This window comes from Lissotriton vulgaris, chromosome 5, assembly GCF_964263255.1.
Source record: "Lissotriton vulgaris chromosome 5, aLisVul1.2, whole genome shotgun sequence".
NCBI lineage: Eukaryota > Metazoa > Chordata > Amphibia > Caudata > Salamandridae > Lissotriton > Lissotriton vulgaris.
The window spans coordinates 1,004,450,160-1,004,477,266 of record NC_141693.1 but is presented as its reverse complement, the minus strand read 5'-3'; the positions used below and the strand labels follow the sequence as shown (position 1 = coordinate 1,004,477,266).

General features: G+C 44.0%; 1 protein-coding gene across 1 annotated transcript in view; it reads right to left on the bottom strand.

Annotated features, from left to right (window-relative positions):
* The window catches only part of SFRP5 (secreted frizzled related protein 5), a 152,786-nt gene that overhangs the window by 82,757 nt on the left and 42,922 nt on the right, over positions 1-27,107 (bottom strand). The window contains exon 2 of the mRNA XM_086922613.1: positions 14,579-14,656. Within this exon, the coding sequence (XP_086778739.1) occupies positions 14,579-14,656 (78 nt within the window). The remainder of the gene's footprint in view (positions 1-14,578; positions 14,657-27,107) is intronic.

Here is a 27,107-nt window from a genome sequence, read left to right as displayed (position 1 = left end):
TAGCCCAACCTAGGGGTGTGGGTAGCCTTCTGGAGTGTAATCCTCTTGACTACATAATTTTCCCACCTGCCCAGGTGCAAATGGGCCTGGGGGAAGAGGGAGTGCTATTTACTCATTTGCTGCCTGGATGCATATCAGAGGCAGTGAATGCTTTGAGGCTCACCGCTTTGATGTGCCAATTCCCTAGTCATCATGTCAGGGAGGGAGATGTCACTTCTTTCCCATCCAGGCCTTTCTTCACACCTCCTAGCAGGGGGGTCAGATCCCTATCTTGGTGGTAGCAGCTGTAGGCTGCCAGCCAGAGCACAGGAAAGGCTGAAGCAACCAGCTGGGCAGCCTCCAAGGAAGCCAACTGGGTGAATGCCACACCAACCCTGGCATGAGAACCATATCAGGGGTGATAAGATACATTGTTTGATACCAAACACAACATATTTCAGAGGTACCAAATGGAGCTGGCTACCTCTGGGGTACCTGGGTGCAATCTTGTGTAACCGATGTACTGCTGATCACTTATATTAGTCTTTAATGGAAAAGGCTACTAAAAAGACATATAAGCTGGCAATAACATCCTCAACTTTAGTAGACTGCACCCTGCCTCCTGGGCTCAGGCAGCCTATCTTAGGGGAGACCAACATATATTAAAGATAGTGCTTTGACCTGGTCATACATGGTGAGGGCAAAATTGAGTTTAAACGGCCTGTACTGCTTCTGCAGTCTGTAATGGCAGGACTGCTGTCATTTGTTTACTTGGGTCACTCAGGGTGGAACGAACAGCAGACCTCGCTGTCCCCTTGAATTCCCAGGCCCTGGGTACCAGTTACCAGGGACTTTTATAAGGGGGTTAAAGCCCTTGCCTCCTTGGGTTACCAATTCACATATATCAGTTTAAGGGAGAGACACTGGCATTGGGCCTGGGCAGCAGTCTCCAGTGCACTTTCAGAGTCATAACCATCAGCACTCGGGCAAAAAGTGGGGGGTGACCATATGCAAAGGGCACTTTCCTACAATTGTGAGTGGCAGTTTGGGCTTTTTGGCACTATTTTCACCTAAATCTTTCAAATTGCATACCCCTGGTTCTACTGATTGTCATTTTGTTCTTGATTTAATTATTACATTCTACTCTATTTATCTAATCTGGTGTGGGATCCCTTTTGTGGTGTGTTTCCACTGTGTTACTATTTAACCGCTTAACCGCAGCGCAAATTCAACCGCAGTGCGGCGGTTTTAATGAGTGGGCGGGGCTGCGTCAGCCAAAGGGCGTGCGCAGCACTACGGAGGTAGTGCTCACGACGGCCTTTGTCCGATGGAAGCATGGAAGGGGTTAAGTGCTGCACAAATAATTTCCACATTTCCACTAAGCTAAGCCTGATTGCTCTTTGCCAAGCTTCCAGAGGGCTGAGCACAGGTTAATTTGCAGTTTGCTTGTGACTTCACCTTGACGAGAATTGTGTTTTTTTGCTTGAGTAGGATTCTACCACCCCCCCTCAACTAGTAACCGACTTTCTTACAGATGCCATGGGGAGGGGGATCAGTGATGCGCCACCTCCTGTTTGAAGAACATTCAGGGGCATATTTACTAATGCTTCACGCAACACACGACAGCCAGCAAAGTTGCTGCTCTGCGTTACGTGAAACGGAAAGAGCAAAAAGGAGTCATGCCTACTAAGATATGTCACACTTTTGCTCTCTGCTATTGCTGGTGTACTGGGTGAGGTCTAGCACCAATGTAGAAACCCGTGTGTCATGCTCCAGGATTGTTTTTTGCGCAGGAAGGGATACCTTTGCGTGGTCCTTACGAGCAGCAAGGACAACACAAAGGCTTAAAAAGTCTAGGACCAAGCGTGTAGTTATGGACTCTAGTTTGCAAGCATTGCAAAAATGTTGCCAGGTTGTTGTTTTTTTACCTAAAATTAAGATACAAAGAAGAGTTTTTCACAGCTCAGTCAGTGAATGAATAGTCCGTGTTCTTCGGTGTTAGACAGAAATTCGACATTTAAAGATAGGTCACTTTTTCAGCAGTCCTCTGTAGCTATTTGTAAAATGGTTCTTACAGTTCTCCATTCTTATCTTTACTTCTGCAAAGACCTGGATGTATACATACATTTTGTTTGGCTAATTCAATCATTAGATTCAAACATAGAAGCATATTCTAGTAGGCTATTTCCTTTAATTGATTTTGTACTGTACACAAAGCAACTCAAAGCATGCTGAACATTTGTGTCGCTCTCTACACCATGGGACTGTTTATCAACACGGTTATCCTCTTATCAGCATGTCGATACTCTCCATTTCTATTGTTGCATATTTGGCTTTTGCACTGTGAAATTATTTGAGCTCTTTTAGGATTATGTTTTCATAAAACTGTCATTAGAGGCATCTGTTTTTAGTTTTAAAAAGCCTGCTGGAGAGTCAATTTATTAAAACTAGCCTTAATTTTCCAAACAGAATGAAAATATTCAAACAAAAAATGCAAGATAAAAAATGATTTGATAATGGGCATTTCTAATCCCGCTCGCTGCTCATCTCTACTTCGCATAGTGTTTTCAGCAGCTTCAGAAAACTTGCCTAAGCCCTCTGCGACGTGGCGCAAGCTAAAGTGCTCTCCCTGTGCCAACATACAACACGCTGGAGCAACAGGGGCCATGTGGAGGTCGAATCAGAGTTGATATGCACGTGTACTGGCTCCCTTTTGTCTAATGAGTGCGCAAACTCAGGTCTGCAAATTCTCTCTTGCTGCGACACCACAGGCGTACATGGTTAAATAGCCGAACTCCACCCCCTGATCTGGCAGAAGGTCAGTGCTTAATTTGTAATAAAAAAAAAATTAAAAGAAAGAGGTGCCCGTGCCAAGAATTTTGCCAAGGAGGCCACAGCCCACTTCTACCTCGGTGAGCCCCACTTACGACACAGACTGCCTCAGTCTAATCTTCTAACCTTGCTTTGTTGTCTGTCCTCTAAGTCTTTGCTATGAGAGTCTATCCTCTCACCTCTCTAATCATTTTCTATCGTCTTTGTCACACCTGGTGCTTTACCTTATTTCCTGTATTTCTGATTTGTTCGCTATTCATTCTACCACTGGCCTTTTTCTTCTTCACTGTTATCTATGTTTTGCTCTCTCTCCCCTCGATCTTGGCTCTTTACTATCACTCTTCTAGCATTGTTTAGCTGTGTCTCAGTTTTATAATTTCTCCGCTTTTTTCTTCTGTCATGTCCTCTACATCCTTTCATTCTTTCTTTTCTCTTCCTATTGCTCTCTTCTTCACATCATGTCTGCCTTCTCTTTGTCTCATTTGCTCTCCTCCTTTTCTTCTACTTTGCTCTGTTTTATCTCTCTCCTCTCTTGTTGTTTCTTACTCCTCTCTACCCTTGCTCTCTCTCATCTAGAACACTGCTACTAGCACCCCTGTCTCCAGCCTGTACATTCCCCTGCTATTGTGAACTCTACGTTTTCTTGTTGTCATTCCTAAAGAACAGGAAGATGACATGGATTGGACTTTCCTACCTATACCGAGTGCAAGAACAAAATGTGCACCAAATGAAAATGCTTTTTTTTGCGTATATTAATCAGTGCGGTTCGACTGGGTTTATTGCAGAACAGACGGCTGCCCAAGCACAGCAGGTCATGTCACTGCTAGTGCTGCCTCTAATTAGTAGGTCCAGGGATGACGAGGACATTGGTATCCACTGCTCAGTTTGCTGTGACCCTGCCTGCTACTGTGCTACTGTATAAAAAAGAAGGAACCCACACTTCGGTAATTTCACACCATTCAACTTAAGGTGAAAAAAGAGAGATAAACAAAGTTTAATATGTTTATCCGGGCGATTAGTTGCGCCGTTTTATTTTTTCAATTTTATCAAAAAGTACTTTGGTCTAAAGAAATCACAGTGTCTTGAACGTACTAGCCACCAGCGTACAACAAGAAACTTAAATCAAACAGTGCATCAAAACACAATAATTAAGCACAACATACAACGTGAAATCTGAAAGCATACTATGAGTGAAATTTGCAATGTGTAAAAAACACAACAAAACACAAAAAATGTGACAAATTATTACAGCAAAAAGGGGGAAAAAAAGATATATATAATCATATATTTTAAACATGACATGATCAGAAAATTGTTAAATGTAACCAATAGGGAATCTATTGATAAATCTCTTTTGGTCAGTTCATCACAAAAGGTATCAGCATGCACATTAAACTCCTCGAGATCCGAGCAGTTACGCCGAATTCTGAGTAGTTGGCCGTAGGGTAGATTCTGTTTGAGCCCTTGTGGGTGAAAGCTTTTGTAATGTAAGATCGTGTTTTTGTCTGTGGCCTTTTTAAACAAGGTGGTGGTGAACTTGCCACCTTCGGTGCCCACGATGAGCTCACTCCTTTGAATCACTGAGGTAATCGACTTCACATTCAGTCGCAGTGAAGGAATGAGGAAGTAGAGCACGCTGTCAAGCGGCCAGGTAAGACAAGCGCTCTGCTAACTGACAGCGCGTTACAAAGCGAAGCTCAAACCAGACGCACACGCCTTTCCATTTTGGAACGAGCGCTAAACATTTAAAAGTCGACCCGTCCCAGCGCGGCTTTTTTGTAAACTTCAACGCGCGCTTTGTGTTCTTACAAAGGAGCTTGAGGCTCCCGAGGGATTACTAATTGCCGCCCGTGCTTTTCCAACAGAATCACGGCACCAGTCGCTGTTGAAAGACAACCGGCACAAACCCCTTGAACTAAGGCATTCTTATTTTTCGACAAGAAAAGTAAACAAAGTAAGTGACTATTGGTTTCCAATACCCCTGAAAGTGCTATATTTCCCGCATTGATAACAGCGAGTAATACGCCCATTTTACCTGCAGTTAACTATGTGGAAAACGGTTTGAAAATCGGAGCAAAACCATTGATTTTCCCTGCACGCACAGAACCCACCAACCCCTTTGAAACCGACACATGTGGGTTGGATGAATTACTCCACCTCTATTCCCCGGAGGTACGTGTCATTTTTATAGTAGTATGCATGAGAAAGCGAGATTAGGTTGATGGGAGCTAATAGTAACAAGTGTCCCCTAAACCTTTATGTTTTTATGAATAGGTTTAACATACGGGGAAAAGAATTCAATTTGCCCTGAAGAGAGTTTGAGAAGACACATCACAAACTCGAAACGCGTAGGCGGACAGGATTAAGTCCTCAGTTCTGACAAACAGACTAAATTGTTAGGAACTACAAGCCTGCTAATAAGGCCACCGAGAGGTGGTCTTGTTCCTTCTTGAGATTTATCAATAGATTCCCTATTGGTTACATTTAACAATTTTCTGATCATGTCATGTTTAAAATATATGATTATATATATCTTTTTTTCCCCCTTTTTGCTGTAATAATTTGTCACATTTTTTGTGTTTTGTTGTGTTTTTTACACATTGCAAATTTCACTCATAGTATGCTTTCAGATTTCACGTTGTATGTTGTGCTTAATTATTGTGTTTTGATGCACTGTTTGATTTAAGTTTCTTGTTGTACGCTGGTGGCTAGTACGTTCAAGACACTGTGATTTCTTTAGACCAAAGTACTTTTTGATAAAATTGAAAAAATAAAACGGCGCAACTAATCGCCCGGATAAACATATTAAACTTTGTTTATCTCTCTTTTTTCACCTTAAGTTGAATGGTGTGAAATTACCGAAGTGTGGGTTCCTTCTTTTTTATACAGTATTTGGGCCCTTACCCCACTTCCGTCCGCATGGGCCAAACTCCCTTTGTTGTTACATGCTACTGTGCTACAGCACAAGCTTTGCCCCCGGCCCTAATGCTGCCAATGCCAGTGAGTATGGCTGTGGCTCCTAGGACTCGAGCACGCTCAGCAATTAGCATGCTGGGAGGCAGCAGCACCGATACAACAAGTGACTCCATGGCGCAAAAATGTTGCGGTGGGCCGCATCTAGCATGTTGAAGATTTAGCAGCAATGCAGGGGTGCAGCCAGTTTTACAGTCCTTTAGGGGCTGGCATCAGGAAGCTCTGCTCTAACCCCTTCTGGCACTACAACTTGCTACGCTCTTGTCTGTGTAGCCCCTATGGGTGGCAGTGGCCTGTCCATTCATGTAATCTAAAGCATCAGTAGCCCCTGTGCCCAGCCCGAGTCTGTGGGAAGTGCTACAGATCCAGAGACACACCCCAGTACAGGGGCAGCGCGATCCTGCCTGGATTTGCATCGCCACAGGTCGAGCCTGAAGGTTTCAATAAATTAGTGTTTTAATGACGCGCAGTCATGAGACTTCGACCTGTAGTTCAGGCCCATTAGTCCCTTTGGGTCCCAAATTTCCTTTCTATGTCAGTGAGTGAGCTCTTAAATCACGCTTTAAACCCGGTGCATTTTAGTTCACTTCCTAATCCGTTAAACAGCGTGCTTACAATCAGGAATGAAAAGAAACGCGAGGCGCGTGCCTCTTCCAGGCCCCAGGTTATGCTACTCTGCCTGCACAGCAAGATGAAAGTCCACAGTTACTTTCATTTATTCTTTGTCATGATGAGCCCTCACTCTCAAGTTCCAAATGCGCTCTTGCATCTTCCTTGCCTCAACTCCGTCATGAGCCAGCCCCCAGCTACAATTATCCAGTGGGAGGCCTAGGCTCAGGTAGTGGCGGGGTGCAGCAGACTCTGGGGAATAGTAAGAAAGCTATTGTTTGAAGATGACTTCTTCGATACGTGACTGCCAGGCGTGATGACATCATCACTAACGTAGTGATACACGATCATGTCTGCCTGGAGAGGCATGCGCCGGCCTGCCTATGAATACATATCAGCCAGCCACCATGCAAGGTATGTTATTTTTTTTATTTTATAATTGAACAATTTATATTGAAACCACCACCTGCAGGGTCAGAAATTGTAGCCCCAGCCCTGTGAAATAAGTGCCGGTGCATAGCACCGGAAGCACCGGCTCAAATTAAGCACTGCAGAAGTTGGCACCTGATTACCTACACATACTTTCATATTTTTTTGTTTTGAGAAAGACAGAGTGAGTACATGTAACTACTATTTTGTTTCAAGGGAGGTTCTACCACATGGACCCTGCCAGTCACTCCTGTATCTTCTCACTTTTCATGTTGATAACAGTGAACTTAAAAACCACCTAAAATCTAGGTTTGTCCACAGAGAAGAGGGTATCTATGAGTATAAAAGTCGCAAAGGATCTATGGAAGTTCTTCTGTGATTAGGAACGTTGTGTGATACATTTTACTAGCACTCTTGACTCAAAATGTTATTTCCACTAGTCAGTCTGTGCCCACCAATCAGCGTTCTCCCAAATTTTTCCCATCCCTTCCTTTATACCTGAATCTAGCACCGCACATCTGTAGAGGTTGCTGTGAAGCCCTTGCTGGTGCGCCTGTGACAATACATTCTTGGAAGACTGGCAAACACAGAGGATTACTACTGACCAAAATAAGGTAAATTACATTATCCCTAGGTGAAGACTGCATTATTTTAATTCACATCCATTTGACAAATTGACAAGGGTTTCCAACTTGCTTTTACATTAATGATTTACAAAATAGGTGTAAGTGCTGCATGTAATAAAGTTCCTAATAAAATGTCCACTACATTAAAGTTTAGTTGAAATTGTGGAGGCAATTCAGTAAAAGCCTTCATTACCTGTGACAATTCCACCCCAAAAAGTTTAATTTCAAAAGTCACATGCATTCATTAAGCTATCTAACTGTACCCTAATAAACCATTTGTACCCCATAATGCTTCTCATCCCTGGACCCCTAAAACCCCAAACTAATACTTCATGCTGACCCTTCCCTGAACCCTAAAAAACCTTTACTATCCCTTGATGCTACCCTTCTCTGAACCCTAAAAACCCATTTCTATCCCTTTAAGTACCCTTCCGACGAACTCGAAATACCCCTTATTACTTCTTAACACTTCCCTTCCCCTTTCCTTAAAACTCCTCATTACCCCTTTAAGTTACCCTTCCCTGAAGCCTACAAACACCTTATGATCCCTTAATGCTACCCTTTCCTGAACCTTAAAACAATTTCTTCCCCTACTTGCTACTCGTTCTTGAACTCTAAAAACCTTTACTAGTACTTAACACTATCTGGAAACCAAAAAACCTGTTGCTATCCATTCACACTACCAATCTCTGGACCTACTAAAACCCTCAACTACTCCTTAATGCTACCCTTCCTCGAGTCATAAACCTTACAATACATTAAAGCTACTCTTCTCTAAAACTAAAAACCCTTTACATCTCCGTATTGCTCCCCTCCATCGAACCATAAAAATCCCTTACTACCCTTTAACACTAATGGTCTCTGAACCCCTAATGCTAACCTTCTCTAAACCCTCAAAACCCCTTACTAGCCCATTATGCTTCTCATCCCTAGACTCAACAAAGATTCTAATCATCTTAGCTCTACCCTTCTCTGAACCCTAAAAGCCTGATTATCACGGGTTGAACACAATGTTAAAAATATAAATAAATATCTGTTCTGTTTAGAAAGCACATTTTGAAGCTTGGATGCAAAGTTGCAAAGGTTTTCCTCTGAAGAATTCAGGAAGACTTCTTCAAAACATACCAATCTTCACAACCTCTAGGAAGGTGTGAAATGTAAATAGTGGCATAGGGAATTCCTGAATGAAGGATGGAGATGCCAAGGGGCATCAAAAAATTGCATTGCTTCATGGTAGAACAAACACACACACCCCAATGACTAGGAGAGAGAATCATAGACATATTTGCAAAAAGAACATGAAGAGTATGTTGAAAGTCTGGGGAAAGCAACAGGAAGAATTCTTGCACCATCCTAGAGAGAGAGACAGGAGACAGAAAGCAGAGACGCACACAGCACTATTCACTTATGAAGAGGTAGCAGTCATCGTTGCAGAGGTTAGGAGAGGAAAAGGGTGAAGAAAAAATATAGCCTAGAGCCCGCCTAAAGTGGCGTTGAAGGCCCGGGCCGAAGGCAAGGCCCTGTAACAAGGGAGCCGGCCTTTAATGGCCGATCGGGCCCTCTAAGAAGGGCTCTAAGGCTATTAGAACATTCCACCCCTAGAGGGCAGAGTGTTCTAATTTGTAAAACAAAGGCCTCACGTAGTCCGAAGGGACTGAAATTCTCCTCGGGCTCTGTGAGACTTTTGTTCACAGCAACTGCTGTGAACAAACATTGGAAAGCTGATGCTCCAGGCTTCTTCCGGCCATTTGAAGCCTGGAGCACTCCATTCTCTTCAACGGAGCACTCAACATTCCATTGTTCTCATATAGATTAAAAAACCTTTAAGGTGAAGGTGCATCCTGTAGCCTGCTCTGCACTTGTGGGGCATCATGGCAGATGGAACACTGCCACCTGCCGAGAGTCTAAGCCTGATCATCATAGGTAAAGTTCAATATTTTGATAGGATATGCACTTTATAAACTTGCATCTTATCAGTACTGGATATTAGAATTCCTGCAAAAGGAAATAGTGTTCTTATTCAGGGGTTATGTGGCAAACATTCAGTCTGGACTGTCCCTTTTAAAGTGGGGCTAAGTCTTGTTTGCATGTGGGTGGTAATTTCCCGTAATTGGAAAAGAGAGCTAAAACAATGGTAAAGAATGCACACTCCTTAATCATCTGTGGTCTTGACTGAATTTGCACAGACATCAATTGTTTTTGAACTGCCTACTTAACATGCTGTAGGCACGGCCTGTGGTTGCATCCCACTGCCAGCAGGGTGCAGTACCACCTATTGTGTGATTAGTTTTTTCATCTTTAAGAACAAACTAACTATGTTGTACAGACTTTACTTGATTTTTAAGGCATTTTGATGCGGCCCCTGTCAATCGGCAGTTACGGGACAATGCTCTCTTTATGTAGAGTTGTTTACCATTAGGGCCAACGCTCTGTAATAATATTGCACTTAAACTGGATTACCAATGTATTAACTTTGTGCGCTTCACTCTATCCAGGTAGTAAGGACAATCAGTCTAATCTGACTCAAGGAAACAGTAGGGGTTACAATTTCCCATAGAGTGTGACACAGCAAATGCCACTTTGTAACTTCAATGACCAGTCAGGGTTGTAACTTCAAAGAAGATTTGGGTATTTATTATCAGGTGAAGGGTCTATAAAGAGCACCATTAGGTGCAAGTATCTTCTGCAGCTGACCCCAAATGTTTTATAGCTCTCACAAAGAGGCTTCTGGATTTTGTCAATTGGAATTACACTTTAGTTGAGAATTTATTGGGACTCTGATTTTTGCAAGTTTGTTTCTCTCAAGACATTCAGCCTTGTGGAGTTAATAGTGGTGCAGGATTATGGGCTCAAAGGTATATACTGGCCCAGTCCTGGGTACCATGCTAGAATATTTAGAGGGCTTTGCCTTAGAGAATGAGTTTTAGCTGGGGCGGCTCCTCCACAAAGGCGAAGGAGCTCTCCCACTGCTTTCAGAGCAGTGCAAAGGAAAAATAAAATGATAATACCAGAGCGTTATCATTTCATTTTTCCTGTTCCTAGGTGCGGGGAGGGCGGTGCTGGCCATAGCAGGGGCCAGGGGGCGGAGTGGTGCGCACACATTTAGTGGACATGACTGTTGGGCCGGCCGCCTTGGCCCAGCCAAACAATCCTGCACACTTTGCATCTTACCCAACAGGCTGGATTACACAGCCTGATGGGGAACATGTCCAGTATCACTGTTCCCGTCTGAGTGTTGAGAAATGGCGCTCAGACCAATAACAATGCTCCATTGCAAAGTTCTGATTGGCTTAGGGGAACCAATCACAATGCTGCATTGCAGCCTTGTGGTTAGCGGCGAGCTCAGGTGCTTCCTGCTGCAATGGAGGAGAGCCAGCGGGGAGGCAGAGGCTGGCGACGTGAGAAGGAGGTAAGTTTTCTTTTTTTAATTCTTTTTTTATTTTCTACCAACCTCCCCTGCCCTGCTTCCCCCCATCCCCCTCACCCCGCCACCGTTCGCTACCAGCTGCCACTGAGTTTTAGGAATCAAAAAGTGTCCAAAAAGATGAAAGCCAAAAATCTCACCTAGAAACTAGGACCCCAAGTTCAAACCCCCCAGGATATAGTGGCATGGATTAGCAAATTTAGCGGCACAAAAATGTAAATTTAGCGGCACAAATATGGAAATTTAGCAGCAATTTTGCGGCATTTTATTTGGCCATTTTTCCTACAACAAACACAGATATCTTAGTTTTTTGAGTTATTTAACAACATGAAGCTATGTATATTTGTTTTATTTACAATGTAGACACTTTGTTTGGCCTCGACACAGCTGTAGCTAATAAGACTCATGTGTAAATAAAAAAAAATCTTAATAGAAATATATACACGTATACCCAAAGAGTGACTTTCAGGCCGTTTCAATCTAGTGACCTTTTCAAATGTCATTCACGTTTCGGCCCCGCCCACCTATAGAATATGGCCTGAGACACTGCCCTTTTAACCATTGCCTAGCTGCGTTATCAGTGACGGCATTTTGCTCCAGCACATGTCTATATCTGCCTAGAAAGTAGTCCGCATAGCAGAGGAGCCGCCACTGTAATTGGTATCACTTACTGCAACAGCATTTGTTTCATGACCTGTGGGAAGGCATTTCATTATCTATACTGGAATTTTTTTTATGACATCACTACTGTTTGGGGTTCATCATTTTAGACTGATGTAATCTGCTTGAGCTCTGATCTTTTATGCGCTAAATGAGAAGCCGAGTTGTAGTATGAGCCAACGTGATTTGGCTAGCACTGCTGCATTTTGCGCATGATTGTTAAAGGAGAGGGAAAACACAATATTTTGTAAAGTAACCAACATCTTTGAAGACTTTCAAAATAGATAGGCAGAGCGGGTGTGTTTGAGGGCACTTTTGTAAAGAGCGCTGCATTTTTACAAAAGTGAAGATTTCGTGGCAAACCACGAAATCCCGGAGGGTCTGATTAACTGTATTTAAAAGACAAAGGAGGAGTTTTCAATCATAAAACTTCCATCACAGGTCAGATTCACATTTGCTAACCTGAAAGTGCTTTCTGACCTTTCTCACACTTTTTTCCCTATCAAGTCACAATTCTTTGTGGTTATAAGTTTCCTCTTGAAGCTTGTATGGAATGTGGTACATTGACGTTTTATGTTGAAATTGAACAGTGAGACTAACAGGTTAGTGACTGTGAATCTAACCTGTGAGGGAATTGTTAAAAGATTGAACACTCCTCCTACATCTTTTAAATACAGTTAACGTTTCTGAGTAAGTCAGGTCTGCATTTGTAGTGTGTCAGTGCACGTAATGACCTGGCCATTTTGAAGAAATATGGCTCTGCACTCTTTTCAACCTTCTGTGCAGCACAGCAACTTAAACTGCTGAGCTGCGTTGTTCTAACAAACAATATATCAGCATCCGAATGTCGTATTGCCATGTGTACATTGCGACATCATTGTTTTGTCGCACGCAGAACCATACTCTCCTTTGTCATCTGAATACCATATTTTGTTGCCATTTTCAAGCACCACACTCTTAGTTTTGAAGGAGTGAGCCAAGTTATACTTCTCGTGCTGCACTGAAGGGAACACGCAATATTGCCATATGTCACCATCGTGTGTTAGGAAATGTGTAATCGCATGCCACACACCTTAAAGCCGCGCAGTGTCCTACTTATGATTCAGAATGGAAAGCTCCCGCAGTCTACTTTGAAATGTAAATGACACACAAATCCTAAAAGGATCTACTGAGATTTTTGTGCTTGGACATGAATCCCATACATAAACATTGGCCGGCTGTGGTCTGGCTCTATGTTAATTCAGGTATTGATTTCTGTAATAATTGAGGTGTACTTTCTGGAAAGCAGATAATCACTTAGGCATTCATTATCACGCGCAGATAAATGTGGTACGGACAACAGTGAAGGTCTGGGGTGGCCAACCCTTCCCACATTTGCAGGCTTCTTCTTCAATCATGGTCCTTTTTCACAGCTCACATAGAGGTACTGCAGGGCACCCATTGCCCCGCATTTTGATCACCTGGTACTTTTAACCCTCTAAAACACAAGCAATTCTCACTCTTTCATCCCTTCATGAGTTGTAAAAGATGCACTTTTTTTTGGTGGGAAGAAGAATCTCCAGCAGAGAAGAATTTCCAAAATGAGGAAAACGCTTTTCCTAGAGAAAGCGAAGACAATTAAGTGCCGATTTCGCAGGTACTTTTGTTAAAATGCCGCGATTTTTACAAAAGTGCCGCTTTCGCGGCAAACCGCGAAACCGCGAAATCCTGGAGGGTCTGCCCAAGGCAAAGAATTCAATGGTGTTGTGATTGGTTTTACTGAGTTCCAGTACTCCAGTCATTTGTTAAGGACCCAATTGGTATCGCCCTGCTCACTGAGGACAAATGCTGCACTAGACCAGCACCAGTGATGAGTCCCCAGGGTTCTACACCTTTGACTGTTCAGATCTCAGAGACTGCACTTTGAGGCAAAAAAAATGTCTTGATGTGGGACAACCACAGGACGGGGAGCACTTCTGTCCCCGAAAGGTAAGTGAATCCATGCTTTTTGGAGAGTGCTGGAGATTAAAAATCACGACACGCATAATAAATTCAGAAGTGTTTGTCAAAGTCATTAAACGACTCGCATTCAAAGTATGAAATGTGAAAGAAAAAATGTACAATAAATGTTTATTGATACAAATTAATATGCTAGAGCAGTGGTTCTTAACCTTTCGACTTCTGTGGATCCTCACCTAATCCTTACTGGAACCAGGGTACCCCCATTGACTCATTATTAGAATCCAGGGACCCCACTGAGTCACTACTGGAAGCCAGGGTATCCCTTTCTAAGCCTTTTCAATTATTTGAAGCTCAAAACAATTCACAAGAAAAACAGAAACAAGCATTCATCAAATATATACACAAATGATGAAATATTATATTTCATTCACAAATATATATTTAATTTTAACGGTAAAGTTGGACCTTTTCTAAATCCATTGAGGTCAGTCATTGTTCATATTGCATTCTGTTTGATGCACATCCACTACTCTCACAAATCAATATGAGACTATTAACTTCCTTTTTAGAATTCAATTTCAGACTCCTCACCATATACAAAACGTTTTTAAAAAATTATTTTACATGTTGCTTCTTAATTTATATGCACTTTAATAATATGTTAATATGATTTCATTTTCTAAGCACCCACTGACCCCCTGAGTAGGATTCCTGGGCCGCAGGTGGAGAACCACTGTGCTAGAGTGATGATCAGGCATATAAGAGAATATTCGAGTATCCATATTTCCTCAGCTGTGTTATTTTGTCTCCATGAGTTTGTCACACTGCCGTTTTTAGGAATAGCCTTACACCTGCGATGTCGCTTGTTAAGACAGAGGAGTGCAGCTGGAAACGGCATGACTGCCCTCAACCTTTAACCCCCTCCTTTCAGAGATACGCCGTTTCACGTCACATTTGCAAATTGTTGGACTCTCTTCAGGAATCTCAATCCTGCCAGATATTTGTGTTTACATTGGATCAAACACCCTTTACAGGGCTAATTCGTAGCACACTTGCCTGTTTTCCTGAATAATGGACAAGATTGGAAGCACAAATGTACACTCACCAAAGTCGCTGGCACACAACTGCACTCTCATAGTTTCAGATTTCTGTTCAATTTCACACTGGGTGCAGATCTTGGTCACTGTGAAGAAATAACAGCATATACAATTTATGTTAAAATATAACCTTACTAGTTAGCAGTCATCTACACATGCTACACTTTGACCGTCATCAGTAACATATAGATAATTATCAGGGCAATATGTGGGAACACCTCGAAATGATCATCTCTTAAAAAAAAAATTTAAATGACATATAAAAACATAACAATGAGTAAGAAGAAGTTGTTAGGTACGGTTGTCATTGATCACCGCTATTGTGAACACTAGGGGCCATAGTATGAAAGTGCCCAGGGGCGCAACGAGCATGTGCGCCCGCTTTGCGTGCCCCCCGGGCACTTTCGTATTACAAAAGGTGCCATTGACACTTGTACGGCCCAATCTGATATACCAATAATACTGGCGCACATAATATTTTTGATATTTGAGGGGGTATTTCAAAAGAGCAACGTTCGCTCCGGAGGGAGCATCATGGCGCTGAAATTCCTGAAGGTCCAGTCGTGGTGGCAGAAGGAGGCTAGATGGCAGCTTTTATCCAGTCGTCGGGGAGGTTAAAGATCCAAGTCTTTAAAAGTTTTCTGAAAGGTTTCTCAAGGGCCTGTTGTCTCAAGTGTTTGGGCATGCTGTTCCAGGCTTTAATGGCCAGGAAGCTTAAAGTTTTTCCACCTTTCGTCTTCAAGTTGTACCTGGCGGGGGACATGAGGTTTTCCTGGGCAGAACGGAGGGAACGACTCGAGTTGTAGTGGGGGAAGCGTCTGGTTAGATATTTTGGACCAGTAGTGTTAAACGCCCGAAAGGCGATGGTAAGTATTTTGAAAAGTATTCTTTTATGGAGGGGGAGCCAATGCAGGGATCTTAGGGCTGCGGAAACAGATGATTTTCGGGGCAATTTTAGGACCAGTCGGGCAGCCGTGTGAAGAACACTTTGAAGTTTGGTCAGTGTGGACTTTTTTGTCCCCGCCAAGAGGCCGTTACAATAATCTAGGCATGAGATTATGAGGGCTACTGTTACCGTTTTCCTGGCGTCAAGTGGAAGAAAGTCAAAGAACTTTCTTAGTGATTTTATTATACCAAAACATCTGCCGGCAACATTCCTGGCGTGCTGGTCGAATGATAAGTCTGAGTCGAATAGTACACCGAGGTTCCTAGCTGTTGCTACGGTCTGGGGAGGGGCAACAGAGTTATCCGGCCACCAGAGGGCTGGGCAGAAGGAGGTGTTCTTTCCGATGGGGAGGAACTATGTTTTGCTAGAGTTACATCTGAGATGGTTAGTGTCCATCCAGTGGAAGACCGCTGTTAAGCAGTTTTTGAGATTGAGCTCAGCTTTGGTAGAGTTATACTCTAGGGGTACGATCAACTGCGTATCATCGGCATACGATGTTACCAGTATGCCGAATGATTCAATCAGAGATAGGAGAGGGATGAGGTAAATGTTAAAAAGAAGGGGACTCAGGATGGACCCTTGGGGTACTCCGGAGGAGACCTTTTTCTCTTTGGAATGGAAAGGGCCAAGAGCGGCAGTTTGAAACCTGTCGGTAAGGAATGATTTTATCCATGATAGGGCTGTATCTGAAATCCCAATGTCCATCAATCTGTTGATCAGGATTGAGTGGGATATGGTGTTGAACGCTGCTGTGAGGTCGAGAAGTATGAGAATAGCCTTCTTCCTCTGGTCTTGCAGCGTTTTTATTGTATCTGACAGTTCAATCAGAGCTGTTTCAGTTGAGTGTTTGGGACGGAAGCCAGATTGTTGCGGGTGAAGTATATTATGAGCTTCCAGATAGTGTTTGAGTTCTCTGTAGACCAACTCTTCGGTTATTTTTCCCAGAGCCGGGAGAAGAGTGATCGGGCGGAGGACAGATCCGGTGCTAAGTGACGACTTGACTATGTCGTTAATGATAGGGTAAAGCACAAGGGCTATCTTCATGGGGTGTTCCCTCATTTGCATGGGGGCGTGCCCCATGCAAATAAGGGAATCCCTTTGCCTCTGCCCTGCACCGTATTACAGATGTGGGCGCAGAAGCATAGAAGCTCACAGGAGGCACACTGAGAGTGTGCCACCTTATTGTTGGTGCACGGTCAGTGCGCTGCCTGATGGCAGCCCTTTGAAGGGAGTCCCCTGGACCTCCAAAACAACCCCTTGCAGCCGAGTCCAGTCACTGACTGCACCCGCCTGCAAAGGGATCTCTAATCCCCTTTAAAAGTGCAGGCAGGTTGCCTCCTGCACTGTGAAAACACAGAGCAGCTTCAAAGCAGCTGTTTAGTTTTTCACATGAATGTGCTGCCCTGAAACAAAAGAGTTTAGGTGGGTAAAAAGTGAATAATTGAGATGTTCTTCATTTCGGGGTTCTGAGTGACATCACAGACAACACAAACTTTTATTTGTGTTAGTTAGAAGCTCTCAGTAAAAAATATCCCATTCAATATATTTACTCTGCAGACAGTAGCAGTAAACTAAATGTTATTTCATAACCACGTCCCTAGATGTATATTTTTGTGAACTTACGCAAAATAATTTTCTGGTATTGTAGTCATTTCAATGAACGCAGCATGTTTAAGTCAGTAAGCAAGGCAGGGACCTGACTTTTAAGATGTTAATGTTAATGTTATATGTGCTTGTATAGCGCTCGGCTGCCCCAGCGAAGGGGCGTCCCGGCGCTTTCTGTATGAGATATTGGACGGAGGATAGGGTCAGAGGGAGAGAAGTAGGGAGAATACTGTTTAACAGAAGAGGTGTGTTTTGATTGCTTTTCTAAAAGATCTAAAAGGAAGCTTGAGTCCTTCCCTGGACCGGACTCAAGCTTCCTAGGACCGGTTTCTGGCATTACAGCCGTCTTCAGCCAGGCTTGCTTGAATCCAGGGAAGGCATGGCTTGGCAGTTCGAGCTGGACTGTTCCCATGAGGCACAGGGTCAGACTGATTTGCATATGGCCATGTCTGAACTGGGGTGGCAGAGTGGGCTAAAGAACGGTGATGGATTAAACCCAGATCTGTTGACTGGGTGTGAGTGTTTGATTGGTTCAGATGCTTCGTCCATCACCACCCCCTTTTGTACAGTATAAAGTTGATTACATGTTTCATCCCTTGCTCATGAGGCCCCTATGGGTTCAGGGCATTCATCAGGTTGCGAGTCCCTAGTCATATCTTTGCAAGGTAGTACATCATAGTCAAAAAGAAAAAGATAACTTACCTCCTACGATTGTTACATGTGATATTCATACCACAATTAAAGTATTAGATGGCTCGATTGGATCACTAATGCTACCTCTTGGGCTGACACTGGTGGCTTATTGCACACAAATTATTTCTCACAGAAACTATTTTGAAAATATTTTATTGATATAGACATGTACTGAGGTCAACAATACAATTAAACAGATAAACCAAATATTTTTTTTTAAAATACAATATCAATTATGTTAATTTAAGAGAGATTTTATAAAATATAGAATATTCTTTTCTGCATAAACTTTGCCTTGCAAATAAAGAGGTACTAGAAAATGTCGATGCAAACAAACAATAAGTGAGTTAGATTCTGCTCCCCATCATTAAAGAAGGTGCAAATCCGTTCTTCGGGAAACACACCGAAGCTACGTAATATGTGAAATCTTCATGCAGAGACTTTAACACAGAAAACTGCCTAAACAAAAACCCCAATACTTACACTGAAACCCAGACACCTCTCCCAAGAAGCACATCTTAAACAAGCACACATGTACCCCTTCACGGAGGGCCACGTTTAGGAGCCCAGCCACATCCCACCTGAAGACACACACCAACCAACCACAAAAAGAACATGTGACGGAGAAATTCTTCATAGAGAAACCCACACAGTGAGCCCACCCCCATTCAAAAATAACCACACACCTACACCAGCTGCCCTTTTGCACATGCTGGTTATGAGCAGGTGTCATATACGTAATGAGCTATAACTATAATATACATCTATTTACCAGATTTATTTATTTGAGGTTTTATATAGCGCTAGCTAGACCCAATGGTATCAAAGCGCTTTACAACAGTATATGTTCACGTCAAAGATAATCACAAACTCCAAATGATTACGTAATACGCTCTGTATTGTGATGAGTAACTTATACATTTTGGAATTACCTGGTGTAAGAGAGTAATGCTTACTTAAAAAGTTGACACGCCAATCTTTCTATGCCTAAGTCTGTATGCACAGAGTATCCATGTATTGGGTTATGGTTTATATTTTTTCCTTATCATTCCTTTCCTTCCTACAGGCGACATGTGGAAAATGGTGTTAATTGTTGCACTTTCTGACATTTTGAGCACCACGTACATGTGGTTCATACAGTCGTAACTTGGACGTGTTGAAAAGTATGATAAATACATTTACAATTATTTGGGAATACTTGCTGTCTGGATTGAGTGGATGATATTACATTTAGATATAATTTCCAGAGCCAGTCCTCTGATGCACAAGTGACAACACTCAGTTAGGGACTTAAGGCCATGGCTATGGGCAGGGCCGACATTTTCTCAGAGTACGCCCTGGAGAAACTAAATTGGGTGCCCGTCCTAATTGTCCTTCTCCACTCCTTCCCCATCCGTCACTCCCATTGGTTGTCCTAGTAGGGGCCCTTTTGGGCTCACAGGTCACGTACTGTGTGAACTCAGAGCAGGGACCAGCTTGTGAACACACATTTGCACCTAGTCCCTTCTCCTCAATCAGCTATTCTGTTGCCAAACTGGAAGTGAAAGTTTCTGGGAGGGGGCTGCAGGAGAAGGAAGCGGAAGTGGGAAAGAGGTATTTGAAGAAGGCTAAAAATGAAAGCCAATATGATTTACAAACAGCTTGAAGGGAATGGACTGAACTGTCGTCTAGAAAAAAAGATTAATTCAAGGAAGCTCAGGAGGTCAGCTACCTGTGCTCCCCTCCAACTGTAGGCGCCCTGGACCCAGCTCACCTATACCCAAAGCCAGCCCTGGCGAAGGGCCCGATTCACAATACCCTGGGTGGCAAGTCAGAAATTTCAACAAGTCGGATTATACCCACGATTCAGACTATTGATAAACTCGCAAAACAAAATAATTTCACAAATGCCACTGAGCACCTGTGGTTGACACAAATTCCAGGGTAAACTCACAATTGCTTATTTTTATTATTACAGAAATTGAGCAGTTCTACATTCCCAGATACATGAAAGAAGCCCAAATATTTATTGCACTTTTAAACTTCTTTTCTGTGTCTCCAGAGAATGTTTTTTTGTTTGTGCATTAGGAAACACCGTCCTCTTCCTCCACAATTTTCTGGGTGGATCCATCCCCAATTTAACCATGGAATTGACAAGATTACATTTCTTGCCATATCTAAAGTGGGAATATGCCTATCAAATCTAAGTGAACACCGACACACTTCAATCTGCGATTGTACACCTATTTTGAAAGGTAAGCAACACCACACAACCTGCTCCTGTGAGCAGATTTACCCACCCATATAGAGAATTGTGCCATATTGCAGGAATTTTATTGGTGATTAAATCCCCTTGGGCGTGCAAGTACATGTTTGGTAAACTCCTGGCTTGAATTTGTACTTGTAAATAATATCCATTGTGATCCTACGTCTTACTTAGGTGTGTAGGTACCTTTGAGCACCCCATGCTTTGTCAATGAATGAGTGAGTAGGCTACACACTCATAAATCTTGTATTTACATTTGTTTTGTGTTGTCAATCAGGTTAGGGTGAGCCGGCGTCCCAGATTTGCCCGGACGGTTTTGGTTATCTGTCCCGGCATATTTCAGTAAATCAAGCACTTGTCCCATGTATTTCGAGAGGCTCTACTGAACAAGCTTTTATGAGTTCCAGTGCATGAATAGGTACCAGTCTTTACAGAAACCAATATATTTCGCACTTATGATAGTCTGTGTAATAGTCGTATTTGATTTATGCAACTTAGTGCCTTTGTGTCTGTGTTTACTACGTTGAGCAGCACTGTCTTGTAAGTCATTCTGCGCTCCTCTGCGATGTGAAATTGTAGTCCTATTTCTACTTTTGTGAAATGTTTCAGTTTTTTGTTTTAAAAATCTGGGCACCCTCAATCAGGTGGAAATTAAACATGAGGAGGTTACACATTATTCCATGTGTAGATCGCATTTAAGGTAAAAAGAACACTGTATGCATCATCCTGGTGCATTAGCACTCAAAGAGACTTGGTTCCTAGGAGAAATCTTCTCATGAAAACTGTTAATTTGGTGTGCAGCAGCAGTGCTATGAGGAGACATGTTCAGTGCAGACCATGTCCCAGGACAGATATTTTAGAACTAGGCAATTTCACTGTATCACAATTACGACCAGGGGCGGCCTTAGGCATGTGTAAGCTGTGCACCTGCACAAGCCCGCCAAACCCCAGGGGCCGCCACGCCAATATATATCCTTAATATAATAATCCTCTGAGGATGGATACATATTTGCGTGGCGGCCCCTGGCAGGGATTTGTCGGCCTCCAGCTGTGTTCCACTTCCAAACACCCTAATCCTACCCCTCTTCCGGGGCCCCGCCCGGACCCCTTTTGCCGGGGCCCCCTACCTACGCTCCCTGCCCAGGGCCGCCATAAGCCTAGAGCCGCCCCTGTTACGACAATAAAATTCCAGGTATACATGGCTGTTACCTTTTTATTTTGTAGATTCATGTGTGCTCATGGGGAAGAAGTATGCAAGATGTACGTTGGTCAATAGGACAACCCACCAGGAGCAATGGCAAGAGACCTTTTTGGTGTACGTGTGCTTAACAAATGATCTACTACATAACACAATATAACAAGGAATTATCTGCCCATCTTTCAGACCCCAAATGACTCACACAGCCAAAGTTTGAGACTTAACATTCCATTCACACATCATCACTCATGCAGGCTGAGCACTAACATCAACCTAGGACATAGATCTAATACATCCCATGTCCTTATGAGAACATCAAAATACAGATGTAGCAACGGCCTCTGTGCAACTTTACCACGCAACAAAGATTGGGGACCAGAAAGGCCCATTTCCCTTGCTTGCGTTAGAGAACCATGGTGCCTTTGATAGGCCAGTGAAAGGAATTACGAAAACCCTCCATAACAAATATGATTGAATGTGATATGTAAGTGAACGCAATCTTTCAGTGGCTATGGTGGAAGCACTGGAAGGCTTTTTGCCTGCTCACCAGCCGAATGAGCCCAGCTAGGCAGCAGGGTCCAGTTATTTTCCCGGAGGCCCTTAAGATGCAGCAGAAGGCCGGATCCTCGGAACACCCGAGACACAGCTGGGGAAGTCATGGCTGAAGCCATTATGCAAACTCTTTAATCATATTGCACACTTTCTTGCATCTCCACTTTCTGTTTTAGTCAGCTAACACTTTCCAAGCGACCACCATCACAGGCCAGATCCAGGTTCAGGACAGTGGTTGAAGTGCATTAACATACCTGCCAACTTACAAAATAACTTCACTGTGTGATGAGGGGTGGGGACTTAGAGGAGGCGGGCCTGGTGCCGTATGCTATCAAGGCGCACTTTGGCCCTCACAAAGTCCCCCGGCCCCTCTACAAAAAAACTAAGGGTCATTGAGGCTGTTGCCAAAGTCCTGGGGTGTTTTCTCACATTTCAATGGACATCGACTGCTTACAGCCTCCGAAAACAAGCTGGAAATCCACTGTTTATAGTGGTTTTCAGCACGATTTCCTGTCACTATGTCATCTTGGCACCTCACCGGGTGACCATGAGAAGGAAGCTGAAATCGTGTGACACATGGTGGTACAGTGTGAGTTGGCAGGTATGCATTAAAAAAAAGTATGGAAACGGTGATCCTGAGTCCAATAGAGGCAAGGCCAGTGAGACCGGGGGCGGGATCAAAGGTGGAGAGAAATAGAAACGAAATATTCTGTAACTACCCTGCCGGTCTTTCTCCTTCAAGTAACTGTATATAAAAAAAAACACCCACATCTTGAATGAAAAATAAATGCAATTTACATTTATCACTGAGCCATGCAATTTTTATGGTGTAAAACCTCAATTGGTTATTGTGATTACAGCATATCTTGGAGTATGTAACCAGAGAGCCACATAATTGAACTCCGGTTGATGCAGTGGGGAATTCTGAGTGTGTTTTTGTGTCACTGGGTCACACATAGCCTGTGACAGAAAGCACTTGGAATACGTATCTCATTATTTTTAACTTGCATTACACACAGTATAAGATAAGCTGCCACAAAAGGCACAAAAATATTTAGGTTTAAGAAAATAAAGTGCTTCCAAAATATAGATTTTAGTAAAATGCATACTGTAACTGGTGCAAATTAATTTTTTTAACGGTCCATTAAAATCAGGCACGCTACAGTTCATCGGGTCGCCTTACAATAACTCTACAAATCACTCCATCAATTAAAGACAATACCAGCTCCCAAGCAGTTTTCATATTTTCAGATTAATCTAAAGCGCACATTTACATTTCTTTCAGGTAGCAGACACCCTGGCAAGAAGGTCTGTTTTTGTCCAGCAGGCTCAGCTTCACAGCACAGGACACTCTCTCTCCTTCCTCTTCAGCTGAGGCAACTCAAAATGTTAGAATTAGTCATCCCTGGACAGTTACCTTTTAACATAAATCAGTAGAATGTTATTGTCAAATTAAAAACATATTTGCATGTCGTGCCCCTCAAGCACTGCCCACTTTGACCTCTCGTTCAGGAGGCCTAAAAGAATTTCCCTGCAAAATACCTATTTGAGTTTTGACTGTCGAGCTGGCTGCCATCGAAGTCCGAAAACCTCTGTCTGCATAAATCCTTCTTTTTCATAAGGAGTCATTTTAACAAAATTTAAACTTGCAGAATTTTACTCAATGAGAAATATAGGGAAATATTATTTCTCTAGCAGCAACGCCCCCTTGTGGTCTATTCAACAGTAATGCCATCCATTTAGCATGAGAATAAAGCAAATTCATCAATCACAAGTGTTTGCCGGAATGCGCCTCTTTACATATATGAATGATTTCACAGTTACAATATACAATGAAATTGTATCACAGCACGGATATAGATGTACTACCACTTGTCAGAGGCAGTCATTTTTTTTCAGAGGAGAGTTACTGTTAGGACAATAGGTCACAATACTAGGCCATGGCTTAAGCCTCGCACAAGGTCAAAAGTGAGACTTATGAAAAGACAGAACCGTTTGTGAACAGGACTGGTTGAAGTAAATCCAGTGACAGAGGGGAGAGAGGTCTTGAACAAATAAGGCAGAACAACATTTGGGAGAAGGTAAGGAGGGATCTGGAGACTGATACTTTTCCATGAAAGACAAGTAATTAATTTGAGCCGGCGGTTGCAGGTGGGCACATCAGCTCATATTTTTGGGGACCAGCACTTATTATTCCTACTTAGACATTCACTTTCCTTGTCAGTGAACTGCTTCCCTTCCTGCACAGCTCCACCTAGGTAGCTGCTGCCCCTGACCCTTGCTGGTCTGAGTTCCAGGCCCTCTGCCAACCACAGGCACTCGCCTATGCCTCATCCCCGGTGGTCCGGAGGGGAGCATCTCTGCTCTGCTCCTGCTCTGCCCTCTTTCTCTTTGCTTTCTGCCTTTCTGATCTCTTTTTCATTCCTTTCATTTTTCTTTGCATTTTGTCACTTTTTTGTCCTTTTACTTTCACTCTTGCCTCTTTTCATTTTTTGAACCTTTTTCCCTCTTTGTCCTCTACTTGCTCATCCCCCATAGTCCCACCCCCCAGCGCCACTTTCCCACCTGTCCAGCCCTCCCCCTCCACTAATTATTGATGGCCACTGCGTGGCCGTGCGCAGCGGGCGTGCTGCTGGAGTGCCAATGGTGCACCAAAGGCCAGCCCATCCACGCCTGGACTGCACCGAACTCCACAGACCCTGGCTCTCGGACCATGCACCAGTACGATGCCAGCACCCTCCATGCTCTCAACTCTGGACGCCACACCGCCTGCCTCTGGGCATCGCCAAATGACACCCATGGCTCTTTTTCTGCCGTAACTGCATCTGCACCTTCGCCTGCCACTGCACACCAGCCCCACCCTCTGCCGGCCCGACAAATACCGGACCTAACCACCTCAGCTGCATCCTGCTCAAAACCCCAGGTGAAGATCTGGGACCTACTCAACTCAGTCTACCCCGACCTCTCCTTCCTCACGGAAACCTGGATGAACGCCACCTCCACCCCTTACATTGTCACCACCATCCGGATCGCTATAAGATGGTTTACAATTTACCGCATCGACGAACCGGGTGGAGACATCGCCATCGTACACAAAAGCACCCTCTGCCTCACCACCCACTTGGACGACCACTCAACCCAAATGGAGCAGATCCACTTCCAAGTCCTGACCAACCCGAACACCAACCACCATGGAACTCTCATCTACCTACCCCCCCCCCCCCGACCCGGTCTACCCTTCAGTAATTGAATCGACTTAATCGCACCCCACGCTCTTGTCTTCACAGGCTACATCCTCCTAAGCGACCTCAACTTTCCCCTGACAACTTCAACTACAGGAAAACCTCATCCCTGCTGGAGAACAGCACCACCCTCTGACTCAAATAACTGGTTACCTCCTCAACCCACACAGCACCACACACAGTTGACCCCATGTTCTCCATCAGCGACAACATCGCCTTCAGCCACACCTCCGAGCTCCTGTCGGCCGACCACCACTGTGTTCACTTCTCCTTCACCAAACCCACCTTACACCACCATACTCACCACTGCCCTCACAAAAGTTGGAACAAGTTCACCAAAGAACAGCTCACTACCTCCCTCAGCAAAAAAATCTACACCAACATCTATGGAAGCTAATACCTCAGCACGCAACCTACACCGATGGATCTAGAACTGCGCCAACACTGTGGTGAACCTGAAGAAAGCCCTAGGCAGAGACACTCCAAGAAAGCCAGCTGATTCGCTCCCACCCCATCATCAGTCCAGATGCACCTGTAGAAGTCCGAGAGGAGATGGAGGAGCAGCAAGACCCCGGAACACCACTCAGCCTTGAAAACCGCTGTCACCGCACATCACCACCTCATTAGAACAACAAAGAAAGCAGCTCTACAAGAAAGGATCAGTGCCAATGTACTCCATAACAAAGAACTTTTTGCCGTGATCAAAGAATTTGACAAACCCTGCACAGAGACAGCAGACATCTCACCCTCCCAAGACCTCTGCAACAACCTCAGCACCTACTTCCACTGCAAGATTATGGAGATATACAACAGCTTTGAAAGCCTTGTTACCCAAGACACTCTCACCCCACCCACAACCACTGCACCCAATGACACAGGACCACAGCAGATCCTACTCAGCTGAATACCCCTCATTGCTGATGACACCCTCAAGATCATGAAGAGCATCAACTCCAGAGCACCCTCAGACCCCTGCCTGCACCACATTTTCAACAGAACTGGCACCTCCATCGCCCCCAAACTCTGCTGCACCATCATCTGCGCCATCAACTCTGTCACATTCCCAGAGGACTGGAAACACACAGAGATCAACCCCTTGCTGAAGAAACCCTCTGCCAACCAGACGGACCTCAAGAACTTCAGACGCATCTCTCTGCTCACCTTTCTAGCCAAGGTCATCGAGAAGGCCATCATTGTCCAACTTTCCGAGTTCATCACAATGAACCACATCCTGGACCTCTCACAATCCAGCTTCCAAAGCAACCACAGCACCGAGACAGCCCACTCGCCGCCGCAGACTCCTCGACCAAGGTGAAACTGCAGCCCTCATCTTCCTCGACTGTCTTCTATACAGTCTCCCACTGCACCCTATGCACAATACTCCACGACATTGGCCTCCGGGACAAAGCCCTGGAATGGATTCTCTCCTTCCTCACTGACCATACACAGAGTCAGACTACCATAGTTCCACTCTGAACCCACAGAGATCAGCTGTAGAAGGCCTTAGGGCTCCTCCCTAAGCCCCACTCTCTTCAACATCTACATGGCCCCGCTCGCAGCAGTTATCAGTAACCATGGACTCAACATTATCTCCTACGCTGACGAGACCCAGCTGATCCTATCCCTCAATAACGAACCTACAGTCATCAAAAACAACTTCCATGACATGATGAAGGCTGTTGTCATCTGGATGAAGAACAGCTGGCTCAAGCTCAACTCTGAGAAGACTAAAGGCCTTATCCTGGGCTCCACGTCCTCTGCTTGGGATGACTCCTGGTGGCCCGTACCACTTGGAACCCCCACACACCCACAGACCACACACAAAACCTTGGCATCATCCTGGACTCCTAGGTCACCATGAACCGCCAGATCAATGAGTCTCATCATCCTGCTATCTCATGCTACACTTCCTTTGAAAGATCTTCAAGTGGATGCCCACTGAGTCCAGAAAGACGGTCACCCACAAACTCATAAGCAGCAAACTAGACTACAGCAACACATTCTACACCGATATCACCCGAAAACTCTCAAGAAACTGCGGAAGATTGAGAACTAC